This window comes from Melanostigma gelatinosum (genome assembly GCF_949748355.1).
Source record: "Melanostigma gelatinosum genome assembly, chromosome: 16".
NCBI classification, from domain to species: domain Eukaryota; kingdom Metazoa; phylum Chordata; class Actinopteri; order Perciformes; family Zoarcidae; genus Melanostigma; species Melanostigma gelatinosum.
In genome coordinates this window covers 11,292,633-11,311,400 of record NC_136649.1, presented here as the reverse complement: position 1 = coordinate 11,311,400, position 18,768 = coordinate 11,292,633, and the positions used below count along the sequence as shown (strand labels likewise).

Sequence of the window (18,768 nt, the reverse complement as noted above, 5' to 3'; positions counted from 1 at the left end):
TGCTTTGTATGTGTTTTGTTGCTTACCCTCCTCTGACTCCGACTCTTAGGTCCCGAAGCAGCAGCATGTTCCGAGTAACCCGCCCCGCCCCCAACTACATCACCACCAGTCATTCAACCAACCGGCTTCATCCCCTGGTGCTCACGGCCAACACAGAGCTCAGGCACCAAGGCCAACCCAGTCCCAAGTTGCCCAGCGCCTCCCCACCCACATCCCCAATATACGTATTTCACAAGACCCCGGTGAGCCCCTAGATCCGGGCCTGAAGCAGGAGATAAGTCAGCAGGCCAGAGAGTTTAGGGCTCAGAAACTCAGTTCTAGGAGCCGCAGCCCGGGGCCCCTCCAGGAAAACAGCCAGGCTCCCGGCCAAGGGCCCAGTAAGGGGCCTAGCAGGAGTCATAAAGAGCATTCTAATCAAGGGCCAGTCAGCCAGTCTAATCCAGTACTCAACGCATATCCTCTGGGACCTCAGAAAGAGAAGCCAAGAGACTGGCTTCTCTCTGGCCCCAGTCAGTCAGCCATCCAGGGGCTAATGCCTCCAGACCTACAGTTTGCCCGACAACATCATCCTCAGTCGCCAGGACAGGTCCAGGGACCTCAGTCTGGATCTAATACTGTATCCATCCCTGCGGTCAAACTGGTTAGTGACTCTCGTCGCAGCAGGTCACACTCACCTTGCAGTAGAATAGATGTAGAAATAGAACCTGAGTTCAAGGATGGGTGGATGAGATCAGAGTTGGAGGTCCCAACTGACCCCCTCTCTCAATCCTTCCCTTACAATGCTCTCCACTCCTCCTCGCCTAGAAACAGGCACTCCTACTCACCTGCCTCTAACAGTTCTCATCAAGTCCCTGATAACAATTCCTTCCTTTCCCCTCATTCTGTTCGGCAAGGAAAAGGTAGCTCCTCTATGTTGAGCCTTAGTGTTTCTGCCCCGGCACACTTTCTCAAGCAGAGCCTGGCTGAGGTCAGACTAATGAGAAGTGGCTCCTATGACCACTTGCAATCCCTCTCTCCAACTCCTTGGTTGGGCCTGTCTCCACACAGCTCCCCCCCATCCCCAGGCTCGTGGTCCGTCTGTACCCTTTCCCCTCCATTCGCTCCTGACCCCCTTGTTTCCAACATGCCCGGCATATCGCCTCCACCTTTCCATTGCCACCTTCGCCTGCCCAACCATGCCTCCTATTCCCTGCACATCTCACCTGCGTCTACCCCCCACTGCTCCCCGGATGGCTCTCCCTTTGGATCTCAGAACCAGCTCTGTATCCAATCTGTTGGTACGGAGTTCTAGACCCTTATATATATTTATATATATATATATATATATATAAATAAAGCACACATGTATTGGCAAACACACACACACACACACAATTTTCTACGTCCATTTTGTGACTGAAATAATGACTCAAAATCCTAACCCTCATTACAATGACATGCTGAACTCCAACGCTTATCTAATTGTTGTACCTTGTGTTGCCGTTACTACCGGTTGATACCACATTGAGGGTACAAACTGTTTTTATATCTGCTGGTGAACTCAAAATACGACTGAAATAACTAAAGGAAAAATAACTCAACTCTAAAACAAAGTCTTAACCCTCAACTATGTTCTCACTTCAAATCAAATTAGTCCTCACAAAGAGCATAATATATTGTGATGTCTTGAGAGTTGAAGACAACAAGCGGTTGTGTTCGAACTCAAAATAATATATTTCGATTCTTTAAACAAAAGGTAAACTTCATTCCAGCCGAAAGCCGCTGCAAAAACCAAACACAAGTATCTTCCGTTTTCTTCGGGCTCGTTGTCTTTAATGTAAAATAAAACTCTTTTCCTCCTTGTCGCTCCTGTCCTCCTCCTCTCTCCAAACATTTCCTTCCTTCTCTCCACACCAACTCCTCCCGGGTAATCGGTCCCCTCTCTTTCCGCTGGGCCGCCGCCTTGTCCCAGGCTGCCCTGCTGACGATGGGAATTGTAGTTCATTACCCAGATGCCATGCTGGGTTCTAGTCCTTGCTGCAACCACCGGGAGGGGACGTATCTCCCGTTGATGACCCTCCCTCTCATGACATCACAATATACACAAAGGCACATTAACATGCATTAAGGATCTGTAAATATATCTACGTTCTTCTCTACAAAGTGTGTGTATTTTATTCTTAATCTACATGTTTGTTCACAGGCTGTGCTCTAATACTTAAAAAATGTTCTGCTGGTACTGAGATCCAGAGGACAGGTGCTTTTATCCAGGGACAGTTTCTAATACCACCCTGATGCATAGGTAGCTCGGTCCCCCCCCCCCACCCTTACCATCCCGTGAGCCACAAAGCACCATGGCAAGCCCGCTCTTGGCCATATTGTTGTCGATGTCATCGGGGAAACCCACTCATCCCATCTTCTTTTTAGGTCAGTCAACCATTCAATCAACTCCCGCGTGGTGACGGGTGCGGGCCAGGTGGTGGTGGGATCCTTCGAATAAACCTGGATCCTCTGAGGATTCCCTCTGTCCTCCATCTGCTCTCCTTCCTAACCTTATTCTGTGTCCTTTCTTCGAGTAGATGCCGCTGTGGCCACCATTCACTTTTTCTAATCCTCTGTTTTAACCTCTTGGAATTTCTGCCTTGGTAGAGAGAGCTTTTGGGTGGTCGGCGAGGGATAAACCCAAACATTTGATACACGCAAATGAAGGTTTAAGCAGCACTTCCCAATATGTTTTTCTCCTGTAAAGGGATCTTTTAACACTAATCTCTCTAACTTTTGAAGGTCAGTTGATGTTTACGCTAACCTCGATCGCGTAAACATCAACAGATTAAACTCGACTTGGATCACAGCAGTGCTTCTCCTGAATCACGGATGTTTACCTGGGGGCTATTGACACTGTGCCCTGCTCAACCCTCCAGCAAACGTTGAGTAGATTGTTTAGAGTGGGGAAAGTGTGATTCGGGCAGCTGGGAGCGTTCCTCGGAGCCGTCTCTCACTGCACAGCAGATAATCTGATAATCTGATTACACTGGCAAGCAGAGCTTTCCGCCTTCCTCACTCACAGATATTTGGTAGGCTACTCGTTGGCATCGACGCTCACTCCCACAATTACGTGGAAGCAGTCACTCGAGCTCTTATGTACATACTCAAATGTATGATTTTGGTTTTGAATGTGGTGTCTGCTGAAGAAGATTAGGGGTAATTCTTGACCTTTCCCCACAGCCACCAGACATACTTACTCCTCAACTGTATGTGGGTCATGGAGACACACGTACACGACAAACAGAGTGAAAGCAAAGATGAGAAATGGTAGATAAACAACCAAAACATTGCAAACAAAAGGCTTCCACTGAATTTCTCAGAGAGGCAGTTTGGTCATGCCTCAAGGACATTAAAACAGATTTACAGACAAAAGAAATCTATGTGAGAGATCACACAGTTGTCCCACAGCGTGATGGTAAGATTGTCTGGCGGCTTGTAGGATTGCATGGGGAGGCGAGACCCGCAGCGGGTCAAGCGTGGTGATTGGTTGTGCCGCGTGCTTGGCTGTGAGTGATGGTGGTATGTCACCTGTCCCAGGTGGAGGATCGATCTAAGCTGAACAGACAGAGCTCCCCAGCGCTGCAGCACAAAGTGTCCAACCGCATCTCCGACCCCTCCCTCCCTCCCCGCTCCGAGTCCTTCAGCAGTGGGGGCATGCAGCCCGCCCGCACCCCACCCATCCACCGCTCCATCGAACCACAGGTGTGTGTGTGTGTGTGTGTGTGCGTGTGCGCAAAAGTAAGGGATGTGAGTGTTTGGTGTGTTTCCTTGTGAACAGCAATAATCACATGTCTCTTCACGCCTTCAACACTTCCTTTAAAAGTTCATTTCTCTATAGCCCTCCTTATCTCTACTTTCCGTCATCTCAATGCATTTTTTTTGCCATTGTGTTTCCCGCCAATTCTTCATTTTTTGTTCTTTTCTTCACTACACCTCTTTGTCTCTCTCCCTCTTACAGATGGCTCACCTGGTTCCAGTGAAGACCCACTCCGGCTCCATGTCCGGCTCTCAGTCTCTGCAGGACCAGACTGGCTCAGCTCTGAGTGAGGGCCTTAGCGCGGGCTCCCCCAGGCCCGAGATGCCCCGCCAGAACTCAGACCCCACTTCTGACACTCCCGGACCCCCGCTGCGCATCCCGGGCAGAGAGGAACGGGACAGAGACAGGGATCGGGACAGGACCGCCTGGCTGAGAGAGGAGGACCTCCCACCCAAGGTCAGAGAATTACAATCAGAAAGGAAGACGATCTCTGATGATGGGTTTTCTTGTAGAAGAAACATCAAATAAATTGTTTATTTATTGTTATAGCTGCACAGCGATGTTTATATGTCGTTGTGAATTTTGTATCAGTTATTATAATTCGTTTTATGTACATAATTCAAATGAACATCCATCAAAGCGTTAAGATAAACTCTTAAACCATACCATACAAATCACATCTCAGTGCTGATGATTCCTCATTTGTTTGGTTGCAAAGTGATTGATGTATAACTTTGCACACAATGTTGCCCTCTCTAGTTGTTTGTATGCGTTTGTTTTTTGGCATTGTTAACCAGGACAAGTGTAACACTACAAGCCGAACATCAGCCAGAAATATAAGTAGTATTTCGAGCACCGCCGCCCAGTTTACTGCACCTGTTTTACCAAAACACCACACAAACCTATTGTGATATATCATGATGAATATGAAACATTCTGAAAATGTTGAACTCCTTGCTAGGGGATTAAAAGACAAGCAGCAACAGCGATGGTGACCCTCTTTCTGTGTGTTATTGTGTGTGTCCAGGTCCCCCAGAGGACCACTTCTATCTCCCCAGCCTTGGTCAGGAAGAACTCTCCTAATGGAGGAGAGGGTCTGGGCCCTCGCACAGGTTCTCAACTCATACGGGCCAGGTAAAGCTTGTGATCGAGATCATCCTTTAATCCACCTCTTGACACATTTATGCAGACTAGTTTGAAAATAGTATTTTATTTGTTGTTGTATATTTTGAAACAGTATTCAATGCCATTACAGAGAATGACGCTACGTACTTTTACAAAGACCGCTGTTGCTCTTAACTTATATCAAAAGCATACATCTGTTTCATATAAATATGCTTTATAATTTCGAGGAACTTTAAAATATGAGTGAAAATGTTTTCCACCTGTTTCAGTAACCCAGACCTACGGCGCTCCGAGCTCTCTCTGGACGCCATACTGCAAAGAACTTCCTCCAACTCCTCATCCTCCTCCTCCCCTTCATCCCAGGGAGGCTCAGCCGAGAGGAGAGGTGCACGAACATGCGCCGAAACTCTGAAAGCCACAAAAACACTCTCGCAAGCGTATGGACACGCACTTAAATGAACACGCGCAGACACGCTTGCATGCAAACAATTAAAAAACGGGCGCATGTACTTGCTCTTGTATACGTGAAAAAGCACGGAAACATTCGCATACACTCACGGGGCTTCAGCGAGATTCGGAGGCTATCAGCGGGACAATGTCAGTCGCAGTTCTGCTCTGATCAACCTGTCTGATGTGCCCTGTTACTCTCAGCCTCCGGAGAGATAGAAGAGAGGAAGTAAGAGAGGGAGATAGAGAGAGGCGTACAGGGATGTGTCAGACAACAGGCCAGAGGGATATCTAAGATATGCATGGATCTCCCCTTGACAAACACATGGCAGAGAGAGAGGTTGAAGTATGGTAGGACTGCTTTTCCTTCGTGTTTGTTGGATGTCATTTTGCAATGGGGTTGACAGTAAATATGGCTGAGATGTAAAGAAAAAAAAAAGAGATAGTATCAAGATAGGGTAAGAAAAGTACGAAATAGCTTTAAAAATATTTAATGAATGTGCTTTGACCCACACAAGTATTTATTCCCAATGTTATGGACAAGGACAATACACGTTTTAAATTTCATTTTCTAAATGATGTCTGACAGATTTTGAATCCGCCTTTTTTTTTTGACGAAACATCTTGGTGCATGTAGGTCAGACGTGTAATTACTTCCTTGTTCTGATAGGTCAAGCCAAGCAGGAAGGATCCCCTCCAGGAGCCAGTCAGGAGGCAAAGCCCAAACAGGAGGAGGGCCGGGAATCAGCCAGACCCAGCAGACCTGCAGTGAGTCGCCCAACACAGACACACACATTAACTTTCATTCACAGCAATCTCCTCTCAGGGAATCGTCTACGGTCCTCTTCTCCTTTTTGTTTCTGCCATTCATCTGGTTCTTTCTTTCTCTGCCTTCCTCTCTTTGTCCTTTTTTTTTATTCTTCAGAGCTATAAGAAAGCCATAGATGAGGTTAGTGACACTTGAGTCCCCCTCCCCCCTTTTTTTTTATCCCAGTTTTTCTTTGCCTCGATCAGAGCCCCTCTTTTTCCCCTGGCATGGTGAAGTCAGTTCATTCCAAAAGAGGATGACGTTTGTTTCTTCAACTTCAAAATATCAGAGTGTAACGCCGATGGCAGTGCACGTGTGCTTCCACACACATACCTGAGAGAGCGTATGTGGACGCGTGTGCGTGTGTGCATGCGTGTGTTGCGGGCGGGTGTTTGTAACTGCCGAGCACCTGAACAGTCTCTGAATCTCTTTTCCTGTTTCTCTGTTTCTCGGTTACTGGTCAGGAGGAGCTGGTAAGCCCACCGTGAATGACGCCCCCTCCCCCCCCTGCATGATTTGGTCTGATCCATAGACTGGGGTGGATGGGGAGAGAAGGGAGGGGTGGGAACCACGGGCCAGTTGGCATGGGGGTGATTGGTAGAGGGGGTGCAAGCCTGAGTATCTGTCTCTCTCCTCCGACGGCACGTCTTCACGTCGTTGATATATTGCCCGTGAGCGAGTAAAAGTGCTGATCTGTGATCGCTTCTTCAGTCACAATGAACAGTTGAGTGTGGCTAAGCAGACAAAGCAGATCTCAGATGAGCACTCTTGTTCCTGGTCCGGATGTTTGCGTGACAACGAATCAGTTCATGACGCTGAGGGGTTTGCCCTACTCTTTGCCCGTCTCTGCTGCCCTCGTCCTTGTGTGTGGTTTGTTCTCTCACTCCGCAGGTTTTACCAGAGATGATACAGATCTGACAAACTGACTGACTTTGTCTCTTTCTCCTCTCCTCTTCTGTCCCCCTCTACAGGACCTAAGTGCATTGGCTAAGGAACTCAGAGAATTGAGGGTAGAGGAGGGCAGCAGACCTCCAGTCAAGGTACGATGACATTAATAGAAGAGATGATGATGATGATGATGAGCATAGAGATATATTTATTTTGATTGTAGTCTTGGCCCGCAATAGATAATTGCCTTGAATATAAACACAGGGAAGCTAAGACAGTACTTGCATTGTGGTCCTCTTTAGAAGAGGAAAGGGTGAAATGACAGATTTTCAAGTCAGGTTAAAAAAATAAAACTGTTGGAATTCTATAGTTGTCACAAAGACACATTATGTGTATCCTTGAAGTCAAAAACGCTTGTTGAATGCATTAACCTCCTCATAAATCATCTGCAATGGAATATTTTAAACCATATCTTGTTCACGCATTTGTTTGCTGGCTTGCGGTGTTCTTCTGTCTGGCCTCAGTGCTCTGTTCTTTGTACGTTACTGATCCGAATATCTGATGAGCGGAGTAGCGTACAATCAAAACCAGGTCCCACTGGTCAACACATAAAGCTGTATCGTCAAAAACTCCACAGAGTACCTTTTTAGTTTGAATACATCCACGATAAAAACATTACACATGAACAAGATTTGTCGAAATGAGTGTGGGAGCTAATTTAAATGCAGCCCTAATAAGAATCCGGTCTTATCACACGGGGGGTTTTCTAAACCAAATGCTCTGTATTCTGTCTCTGCTCCTTGCATTGTAATGAAGGTGACGGACTACTCGTCCTCTAGTGACGATTCAGAGAGCAGCGATGAGGACGGGGAGACGGTGGGCCATGATGGGACTGTCGCTGTTAGCGACATCCCCCGCATCATGTAAGTTGTCCCCTCTGTTTTTTGTTGTTCACGCCCGCTGTGTTTTTGTTTTGTTTTTTCCAGCTGGACTTGTCAGTATGCATTTGCGTTGGAAGTATCTTTGGAATATGCACCATGCCAGCAGCTTGTCAGTGTTGCTTTGGCAGAATTGTTTTGTAAATAATCGGGGCCGTGCGCGTGTCTTGTGTGTCTGTTGCAGGCCAGCAATGCAGAGCAGCGGCGAGTCGTATGGAGGGCTGACAGAGGACTCTCTGGGAGATGCCTATAATAGCTCCAAGGACGGCACTCTGGTGATGAGAGAGGTGATGAATGTGCGCACACACACACACACACGCGCCACACTGATTTACAGAGGAGGGAATGAAAAGAAACAAAGGAGATACTGTGTTTGTTTCTAGCCTACTATCAAACTGCGCTCATTTAGGCTTCTTTATCGCCACTTACTCTTCTTTTACTTCTGTTCTCACTTTATTTTTTCTGTCTCTCAGGCAGGGGAGAGGAGGAGAGGGGGCCACACCGAGAGCAATGGTTTCGGGAATCACGGGAACCACGGTAACCACGGTAACCTCCCTGACCTGGTGCAGCAGAGCAACTCTCCCTCGGCCACACCCCCCTCAGCCCTGCAGGAACTGGGCGACATGGCTGAGGTCAGACACACTCATGGATATAGTGCTGTATGTCAAACATAGTGAACTTCATGCAATAAGTCTTAATATGTTCAAATTTTTTAGACTGAAAAAAATCTGCAAATTATTTATTAAAACGAGTATTAATGACTTTTCATATTTGATGAGTGGCCTTAAATAAAACCAGAACTTGTCAGATAATTGCAAAATAGATTTGTCATATCTGTCAAAAGTAGGAGATATTAACAAATTCAAGTAACTCTGAGTGATATGTTAATAAAGGCTACTTCTTATTAATTTCAGTTCGGTCTGGGCGGGTCCAAAGCGTCCTTCACCCCATTCGTTGATCCACGTGTCTATCAAACCTCCCCGAGTGAAAACGACGACGACGACGAGAACTCAGCCGAAGGTCAGCAAAGCACAGGAAACCTTTTTGCAAGCACAGCTGTCCAAAGAATCAATTCTTCAACTCTCTTTTCTTCTGTTTTATCCCAGCCATGTTTGGTAATGAGCTGCAGAGGCAGGAGCAGGCCAGACTAAATGAAGCCAGAAAGATCTCTGTGGTCAATGTCAACCCTACTAACATCCGACCCCACAGTGACACACCGGAGATCCGCAAATACAAGAAACGCTTCAACTCTGAGATCCTGTGTGCTGCACTCTGGGGTAGGAGGGAACATCCTTCATCTTCCTTCTAAATCAAAGAACATCTGAACTGTCCCAAATGTCTTTCTGTGTCTCTGACTCTTGTGCCTGTTTGTGTGTTCAGGCGTGAACCTGCTGGTGGGGACAGAGAATGGTCTCATGCTACTTGACCGAAGTGGACAGGGAAAAGTCTACAACCTGATCACCAGACGGCGCTTCCTACAGATGGATGTGCTGGAGGGGCTCAATGTGCTCGTCACCATATCTGGTAGGTCGAACACAGACACACTCACATCCCGTACCCTTCTTTTTGGTAATCTGCTATTGTGTGCTGTTTACAGCTGAATAGGTTTCTAATATATTTGTGTTTTTTTAGGACTTCATTCCTGTAAATCCGATCTCATTTCTCTCTCTGCCTTTGCCCCTCCCCTCTCAGGGAAGAAGAATAAGTTGCGTGTCTACTACTTGTCCTGGCTGAGAAACAGAATATTACACAACGACCCGGAAGTAGAGAAGAAGCAGGGTTGGATCACAGTTGGGGAGCTGGAGGGCTGTGTGCATTATAAAGTTGGTAAGGATCTGTGGATATGTTTCTGTGTCATTCATGAAGGAATTACTTGGAATTACATGTGCAAAGGCTGATATTTATGCCGGATTCTGACTTGGCCTTCGCTGAAATTGATTTTAAATAGGCCCAAATCCCGAACCAGCTTGGACATTTTCAGCAGGAAAAGAGAGTAATATTCTATATTCAGGTGGCATGTATTCTATGTAGCTACCATACTAACATCAAGGAAAAAATATATATATTTAGATCCAGAAATATGGGTTTTTATTCTTTGAAGTTTTATTAAAGTTCAATTGTATTCTGGTTATACTAACCCAAGTATTTTTCCGTGCTCCTGCCCTTCATGTTTTTCATCACATCAAATTAGTACACCAGTAAGGAGAGTCAGGGGGACAGGGTTTATGATAAATGTTACACGTATCGCCTTTCAATAACTCAAAATCGAACAGACATTATGTTCATCGGGTCAGATTGCTAACGTGGAAAAGTCTGGCTGTTCATGTTCCTATGTCCTGTCTCCAGTCAAATATGAGAGGATTAAGTTCCTGGTGATTGCTTTGAAGAACTCTGTGGAAATCTATGCCTGGGCTCCGAAACCCTACCACAAGTTCATGGCCTTTAAGGTATGGAAGCACAAACATTCACACTCCACACACTCCACCGTCCACACAACATCTATGCACTCCCTCTCGCTTCCTGCTTCATTCATTTCCGTCTCTCCCTCCCCTGTCTGTTTCCTCTCAGTCATTCACTGAGTTGCACCACCGTCCCCAGCTGGTAGACCTGACGGTGGAGGAAGGCCAGAGGTTAAAGGTCATCTACGGCTCCAGCGTGGGCTTCCATGTCATCGACGTGGACTCGGGCAACCCGTACGACATCTACATCCCCTCGCATGTAAGTGCAAGGCTGTGCTCGTCTGAGCGAGTAGCTTCTGTAAGTCTCCAATAAACACGTGTCCCTCAGGTCTAATGAATGTGCATGAAGAACGACAAGGCAGCGGAGAGGGATTGTGGTATTTATTTTCGTTCTTCTTACCTGCTGATCTCCTCCTGTGCCAAGGTGACTCATGCACTGTCTCTCGAGGATCTGCTTCAAGTAATGCAATGACTTTCTTTGACAAATCACCCCTTGTGATTGATTTACCGTCATGCGAGTAAAAGACTGATGTGTGCGTTTCCTCTTTTATCTGATACTATCTTAGTTTGCGAAATATGGTGCTCTGGGCTTTGACTATCAATGCTCAGTACGCCGAATGGAGCTCAAATTACCGAAGTACTCCTTATTGCAGAAATTCAATAAGTAGTAGCTGCTATAACAATTTCCTGTGGAAACCCTGGTCACCAAAAAGAGCATTGTTGTCAAGAGATCAGCGTATTCTTTGAGCGCACCTCTTTCCCCCGTGGCGGCATTGAGTCAGTTATAAATTCTAGTCACTCATTGGAAGCTAGGTGCACCATCAGTAGATGTCCATGTGCGTGCTTGAATGCAAATGGCATGCACTAATGGCATGCTTGTACCCGGATCCAGTTCAAACAGTTCCGCCAAAGTCTCGATTTCGTGGCAATATTTCAGTAAATATAAACGGCTGATTACAGATGTGAAGACAAGCAATTGTAGCTTGTAGATTGAGTCCATGCTTCACAGTGAGTGCAGACCTACTGTGAGAGAATATTCCTCTTGAGGTGATTGTGTCTTTAATCCATGCTACCTCTCTTTCTCCTTCCCTGCCAACTGCTCTTCCAGTGTGCCAAACAGATGAAGGTGACATCCTGCCATCCACCCTTTAGACTAGATCAGTAGATCTTTCGTAAAATCCCCGTAGTGGATGCACAGAAGTACTAAATGCGTCTATGTGCCGTACAGTTCATTAGAGTAGAGATTAATGCACAATTTAGCTAGAAACAGGTTGCATGGATAAATTCATCTTACCCACACGAGACATCAAAAGGGTCTAAAAAGATGTATACTAGTACCGGCAAGTGTTTGGTCATGCTAGAGCCACAACACGGTGTTGCGGAATTAAAGCCGAATTCCAAATATTTGTGAGAATAATTTGTATGACCTTACTTCAAATTCATTCAGTGCATTGCTGCCAGATGAGTGTCATGGCGATAAGAGCGTTCCAATTGTGCGTAACTCTTGTGTAAATGCAGTTTCTTGTGGGCTCAGATGAGTTTTTCCATCACCTTGTCACTCATTCATTTTACTGATATGGTCCCCTGTTGGGCTCCTGAAGTGTGATTTTGAGTCGCACCTCAGGAGAGCCTGCTGGCACAAATAATTGGGTTATTCTCTGGGGTATGTTTCAGGTAAAGTGCACAGATTCAAGCTGTGTGTGTGCGTGTGTGTGTGCGTGTGTGTGTGTGTGTGTGTGTGTGTGTGTTCCGAACTCTTCTGATGCTTTTCCTGTTAATTAAGGTCTGAGAAAAGCGTAGTTTGCCCATTCACTTATTATACAGAGCAAGGCTTCACGGACGACAAGCCAAAGTCTGAATCTTTTGATGCACTGATATTTGGCAGCCTTGTCAATGTCCACAAACTTGCTCTTTAGAGGATTACAGTATGCAGGCCGGTCCAAATACATATGCCAAAGAGCCGGCCAAATTCGATCGCATTAAATGCCCGTGATGAAACCTCGGTAATATTTTAATCTACTGTAGATTATGATTCAATTCGACAGATTTCATTAAAGCCTCTGAAATGTTTGCGCGTGTGTATCTGCGATAGATCCAGAGCCAGGTGACGCCCCATGCCATCGTGGTGCTCCCTAAAACGGATGGAATGGAGATGCTGCTGTGCTACGAGGACGAGGGCGTCTACGTCAACACCTACGGGCGAATCACCAAGGACGTGGTGCTACAGTGGGGAGAGATGCCTACCTCTGTTGGTACGTCCCCCCCCCCCCGACATGAATATTTGTATACTGTGCGTTCAGCCCATTTAAGAGGATTTTTATCAACACTGGAGTCATTAACACATCATAGAGAAACACCCAGTTCAAAGATGTAAATTCAAAATATAGATATATTCTAATACCCATTTCAGTGCCTGTGTAAGTGTGTTGCAGTGCAGATGAAACGTCTCGTGAGTTCTCACGAGAACTGAACTTATGGGGGTCCATTTGAGGTTTAATTGGATTCAAAAATCTGTTCATAACATCAGCCTTCATAGGAAGGCTTCTGGAGCTGCTTAGAAGCAACAGGAAAGAAGAAGGAGGTGGCAGTGAGTTTAAAAGTGTTCAGAAAGATGTCAAATGGATTTACATGAGCAAATGTAAGCGTAAAAGGGGAAGTGAGGGAGTAAGAAACAGGGAGGGGACGAGAAAGGGGGCAACCAAGAGATCGAAAGAACAACAAAGAAACTGTACATTAGTCCGGGAGCCAAAGCCTGATTTTTTGATGAACCTTGTTTTGTCGGATAAAGTTTTTTTTTTTTCTGTTTCTTGTAGCTTAGGGGTACCTCTTCAAAATCCAGGAGGGTGCTCGGTGATATCCCTTGAGCATTTTGAGATATTAACCCTTTCATGGCCAAATCACTAAAATCACACAAAAACCAAGATTCATGACATTTCATGCAATATATTGAAGTAACAAATCAAATTAGCTTTTTCTAGTGTTTATTCATACAAAGGGTGATGTAAAAATGTCTTGCACTACAAATCTATGAATATTAACCCTTTCAGGCCATGCCAGCAAAACCGTTTTGGTAGCAGGAGTTATTTTCAACATTACACAACTTGAATGAAACTTTAGTGACTTCCTTTTTTTTTTACAATGTTTATTTTGATTTTAGAAATTTAAGACATAACAAGACAATAAGGACAAAATACAATACCAATACCAAACAGAATAACACTCAAAAACAACAGCAGTAACTTCCTGGTTAGGACACATCTTGCAGTCTGGTATTAGGATCTTGAGCATCCTACCATGAAACATGCACAGAACATTGTGCATGGCAAACCATGCTCTTTACAGCTGCATTTCTTGGAGTTGCAAGGGGTGTTACTCTTGCAGCCACATCGGATCATCTTTAGAATATAGTCTGGCACAAGTTTGGTGTCCTCTGGTAGGTGGGTTGGAATTAGTGACCTGTTGCATTTGTCTTTCTTCCATCCAAATTCCTCCGGGTTCTGTACTATTGACTGATTCATATTGAGGTTTCGCCACAGGTATGCTTGGAAGTGGGCCCTCTTAACATTTTCAACGAATGCTTCCTTTGTTGGAGGTAGAGCAGCTAGATTAGGTGCAGACATGTGGCCTTTCCCATTCTTTTTTCCCCAGACAAGTAGCCTTGTGTGCGACATGTCTGTGCTCTCTGTTACGCCATAACAGGCTGAGATAAAGGCAGTGGCTTGATTAAGGACTTGCTGGAATGGTGCATCCAAATTGCCAATGGCCGATAGGTCGTAACCAGCTTTCAGGGCTTTGATGACAGAGCCTTTCCCCACCCCGTAGTAAGACGCTACAGTGTCACATCCCGAAATGGCATGGGCTGGTAAAAGATGTTCAACAATTTGTGTCTGCTTGGCCAGTGTTGACTTGATGTCCACTATTACTCTTTCCTTTCGTGGGGATTCCATGATGAGGGGTACATCCAGCCTTGCCTCATGGTAATGGTGAAGGAGTAGGACAAACACATCTGTATCATCTGAAACCACAGTGATTTGATGGGCTTCTCCAGCACACCTCAGGACCTGTTGGACAATGATGGTGTCAGCTTCTTCTTGTTGATTTTCTAGATCATATCGGGTCAACTTTTCTTCCATGCTGATCTCGATGGGACATGGATCCTCACCTGTCACCACCAACTTGTGTTTTTTTGTGCTCTGTAGATGGAATAGCCTGTCTTTGCTCAGTTCATCACATAGTAATCTGTTCAGCTGTTTCTTGTTTTCAATGGAGGACAGGACAACCTTCTGAGCCGGTAGCTTGGTTGTTAGGAGAAGATGATGTTTCTTGATGACCAATGTCTCCCTGACATCTCTAGTGACGGACTTGATGCTGTAGTCGTAGTATCTGTCAAAGATAAGGTAGACATCACTCTCTAGCAGGTATGAAGTTAGCCGTGCCTTGACATTCTTGATGAAATCAGCTACAGTGCCATCAGCTGGCCAGTGAATGGTCCAAAGAAGCGCTGACCCATCAATGACAGTGATGTCTGCATCACCGGCTTTCCTCTTTGAGACTTCCACCTGGAGTGACTTCTTCAATGTGGACTTGCCTTTGCAAAGTCGCATTCCTTCCTCTGTAAACATGGCAGTTGGGACTGGTGCCAGCTCGTAGGCAAGAACATCCTTCACGTCAACACTGCGGTCACTGGAGAACAGTGCGATGACCCTTGAGTAGATTACATTTATATCACACAAGTTGGAGTCTCCAACCTGGATGGATTTCTTTGTTAGTGTCATTGTTTTCACTTTCTTTGAGATGGTGGAGTAGAATCCCTCAGGCAAGGTCTTTTCAAAATGTTCTAACATGGCCTCTCCAATCTGCACGGCATTGTCTACATTGACAGGTGGTGGGGCTATCTTCCCGCTGGTGATGTTCACAATGCTGTCTGCTGGATGTTCGTAGGGTTCCAATGGATGGAGGCAGGCATCCAGTTTCTGACAAAGTCTAGCCCTGTCCTTGGCGTCTGCCATAACCCTGGCTTTACTCTCCTCTTTGTGATAGAGCTGAACTTTGTAAGTATTTGTCTCCTCTTCCATCTCCCTCATGTCTGACTCGATCTTGCAGCAGATGTGGCGGCTCAGTGCCCAGATCTTTAGTGCCTCTGGCTTCAGGGTTATCCCAATGATCCCCCCTGCACTATGGCCATACCTCATGAAGGTGGACTCTATGAACAGGTCACTCCACAGGCCATTCCATATTCCACTGAGGTGTCTTGTGACATGTTGCCCCTGGAGGAAATAGCTTTGGACACATGGAGGAAGCTTTTCCATGCAACGGAGGTAGTAGAGGCCATACCTGGCATAGTTGACATGGCCAGCTGCAAAGTAGTAGGGAAGCATCTTACGGAATGTGGTCAGATGGAGAAGCCAGTCACCCTCACGTTCGGCCCGGATGTAGGACATCATCAGCAACACTGGTTGAACCAACACCTCAATCCAAAGTTTGGCTGTCCTGCTCTGTCTCGCTATGTGATCCAAGGCTCTCCTCAGGTCATCTGCTTTCTGAAAATGGCCATCTGTGATCAGGCTCCGTAACACCTCCTCCGCCATCATCCGCAGGGCCCGTACATTCTGAGGGAACTTCTTCCCATCCAACATCTTTGTAACCCCTCCAAACACTTCTGACAGGACACTGGAGAGCCCACTTTCAGCCATTAGTGAACCAACAGCCCCAACAAAACTCATCAGTGCGTGCATCCCTCCAAGACGTAAGTGCATGTCTTGGAACCTATCCGGGTGGGCCCATTTAACTTGCACTGCAACCCGATAGAGCTGCTGGTCGCATGTCAACACACTGAAATCTTGACCAGTTTCAGATGTGAGCTCTTGGACTCTGGTCATGGCGGTCATCATCGTATCGGGGTCCGATGGCTTCATGTCAATCAGGGGTAGGTAGAGCACTTTTGTCTTGGCCTGAGGGAGATGACCCTGCTCCCTGCTTTGTTTTGTGTTGTATCCATGGAATTCCGGGCAGTTGGACTGAGTAAGAACATCCTGTAGAAAACTAAGGTTGGCCTCTGAAGATCTGCTAACCACGACTGCTTGTTGAGCAAGTAACTTCAGGGAGCAGACAGTCTTTTTAGCTCCATCTGGTGGCATTGAAGGCTGTTTGGGTCCCTGGTATCTGTGGATGTCCACATCATATTCTTCATTCACAAGTCTCATAGTCTGCGAGGCACAACTACGAAAAGCAATGATATCAGCTATGCCAGGTGAGGACAGCACCAGGAGCTCACTGGCAAATGTCTGCTGGAGTTGTCGGATGAGCGTCCTCCTGGAAAGCCTATCCCCATTACGGTCTGTATAGGCTGCAAAAAGTTCAACAGAATTCCACATTCTTGACCGGTCAGCTGTCATCTTCTCTACAACTGATGCAAAGGGACTATCCTCATTATCAGTGTCATCTGTGTTTCTACAAGTAGTGGCCGGCCCTGGGAGTGACCGAAAAGAGAGAAATCTTTGTCGACAGTCAGCATGGTACCGGGCATCTGCAGCATGTAGGTCACTAATTGCCCCCTGAAGACGGTGTTGGACACTTTCCGCAACATCATCATTTCGTTTTCCACAAACTTCTAAGAGAGACTTTTTGGTTTCCACTTCTCTGAATAGGTATGCAGCCCTCCATCTGGAGGGGTTCTTCTTGTCGACATTAAGATTGCAAAACTCACCACAGAAAACACAGTGCTTTTGAAAATCAAAACATTCAGCTGACCCTCCTGACCGTGAGCGCCTGGTCACCTTGCAAGGAACATTTGATTCAGTTTCTCCGGGCCTCTGACGTTTGTGCCGTTCAATGTAAGTCTTTGAGGTGTAACTTGAAACACAACTTTTATGGCATTTCAATGTGGTTTCATTGTTGTTATCTAATGCTTCTTGAAGCTCAAAGTGTTTTTCATCCCCATATATCTTACTACACTGGATAATGTTTGTTATTCTGACTGGTCCTGAAGATATCAATGGTTCCGTCTTCGCTTGGCAGTTGAACTTCCAAGTGAAGTAACACTCCTCAGGCACTGGATCCATAACCAACTCTGTAAATAAAATGTTAAAATTTGTTAATATATAAAAAAGGGTTTATACATTTCCCTGTGTGATTTTCACTAAAATGTTGTCTCGATCAGCAGACTTACTCAATTGAACAGCTTGTTATTCTCTTCGCAGGTGAACCTCCAACAGAACACTTCTGAATCCATAACCAATCTCACTGCCAGCTTTTACAGTGTTTTTACCTTGTTTTTTGATGGCAGCTGTTGTAAGCAGTGACCAGTTGTAAACAAAAAATGGTCTTAAACGAAGCACATGGCTGTCTTGTAATTGGAAAAAAACAAAAATGTGACAATACAGGCATACACAGACACAATGCACTCACTATATGAATTAACTGAGTGTTTTTAGCTTGTAATAATCACTGTAGGCAACAAATTATATGCATTTAAATCAAGTATATTGCATGAAATATCATAAATCTAGTTTTTGCATGATTTTGGGCAAGAAGGGGTTAATATCTGAAAATGCTCAAGGGATATCACCGAGCACCCTCTTGTATTTTGAATACGTATCCCTAAGCTACAAGAAACAGCAAAGAAAAAAACTTTATCCGACAAAACAAGGTTCGACCCCACGGCTCCCGGACTACATGCCCTGTACTATGAGCACTGTTTCAATAGGAAAGTACTTCACTGCCCTCATGTGACAGCCAGTGGTATTGCACTCTTAAAGCATCATTTAGGTTCGTGCCAATGAATCTGGATTCTATTTTGTGCATTTGGATGCTCTGGATTATTGGATGTTCTATTAGTATATTTATACATCACGCAGTTGTGAACTGAATGTCATAGATATATATTTTAATATTTTGTGTGTTCTCTTTCGCAGCCTATATCCACTCGAATCAGATTATGGGCTGGGGTGAGAAAGCCATAGAGATCCGCTCTGTGGAGACCGGTCATCTGGATGGAGTCTTTATGCACAAGAGAGCCCAGAGACTCAAATTCCTTTGTGAGCGGAACGACAAGGTAAAAAGAAAAAAATCTCACTTGATCGTATCTGTTGCTTGGAAATGATTTTGAGTACAAAGACATAATTCTCAAAAATGTATTGCCTGGTTTTGATTTCCGGTAGAGTGGGCTTTGATTGCAGCACTTACAGTATGTGTGACAAAATATGGAGGGAGAAACCCCACGCATATCCACAAGTTGTTGAAACATTGATTGTGTGCGTGAAGTTTGGTATCATTTGCATAGATCTCACACAGGCCAATAGAAACAAAAAGCACTCTTTCAAT

General features: G+C 45.5%; 1 protein-coding gene across 2 annotated transcripts in view; it reads left to right on the top strand.

Moving 5' to 3' along the window:
- tnika (TRAF2 and NCK interacting kinase a) overlaps positions 1-18,768 on the top strand; it is a 56,017-nt gene that overhangs the window by 33,852 nt on the left and 3,397 nt on the right. The window contains exons 16-33 of one of the 2 annotated variants that reach the window (XM_079287144.1): positions 50-640; positions 3,562-3,726; positions 3,983-4,237; positions 4,809-4,915; positions 5,176-5,291; positions 6,024-6,121; positions 7,133-7,201; positions 7,866-7,972; positions 8,172-8,274; positions 8,461-8,619; positions 8,902-9,007; positions 9,094-9,264; positions 9,368-9,511; positions 9,680-9,814; positions 10,334-10,434; positions 10,556-10,705; positions 12,539-12,698; positions 18,360-18,499. In XM_079287144.1, the coding sequence (XP_079143270.1) occupies positions 50-640; positions 3,562-3,726; positions 3,983-4,237; positions 4,809-4,915; positions 5,176-5,291; positions 6,024-6,121; positions 7,133-7,201; positions 7,866-7,972; positions 8,172-8,274; positions 8,461-8,619; positions 8,902-9,007; positions 9,094-9,264; positions 9,368-9,511; positions 9,680-9,814; positions 10,334-10,434; positions 10,556-10,705; positions 12,539-12,698; positions 18,360-18,499 (2,877 nt within the window). The remainder of the gene's footprint in view (positions 1-49; positions 641-3,561; positions 3,727-3,982; positions 4,238-4,808; positions 4,916-5,175; positions 5,292-6,023; positions 6,122-7,132; positions 7,202-7,865; positions 7,973-8,171; positions 8,275-8,460; positions 8,620-8,901; positions 9,008-9,093; positions 9,265-9,367; positions 9,512-9,679; positions 9,815-10,333; positions 10,435-10,555; positions 10,706-12,538; positions 12,699-18,359; positions 18,500-18,768) is intronic. The other variant, XM_079287145.1, reaches the window with a different exon arrangement.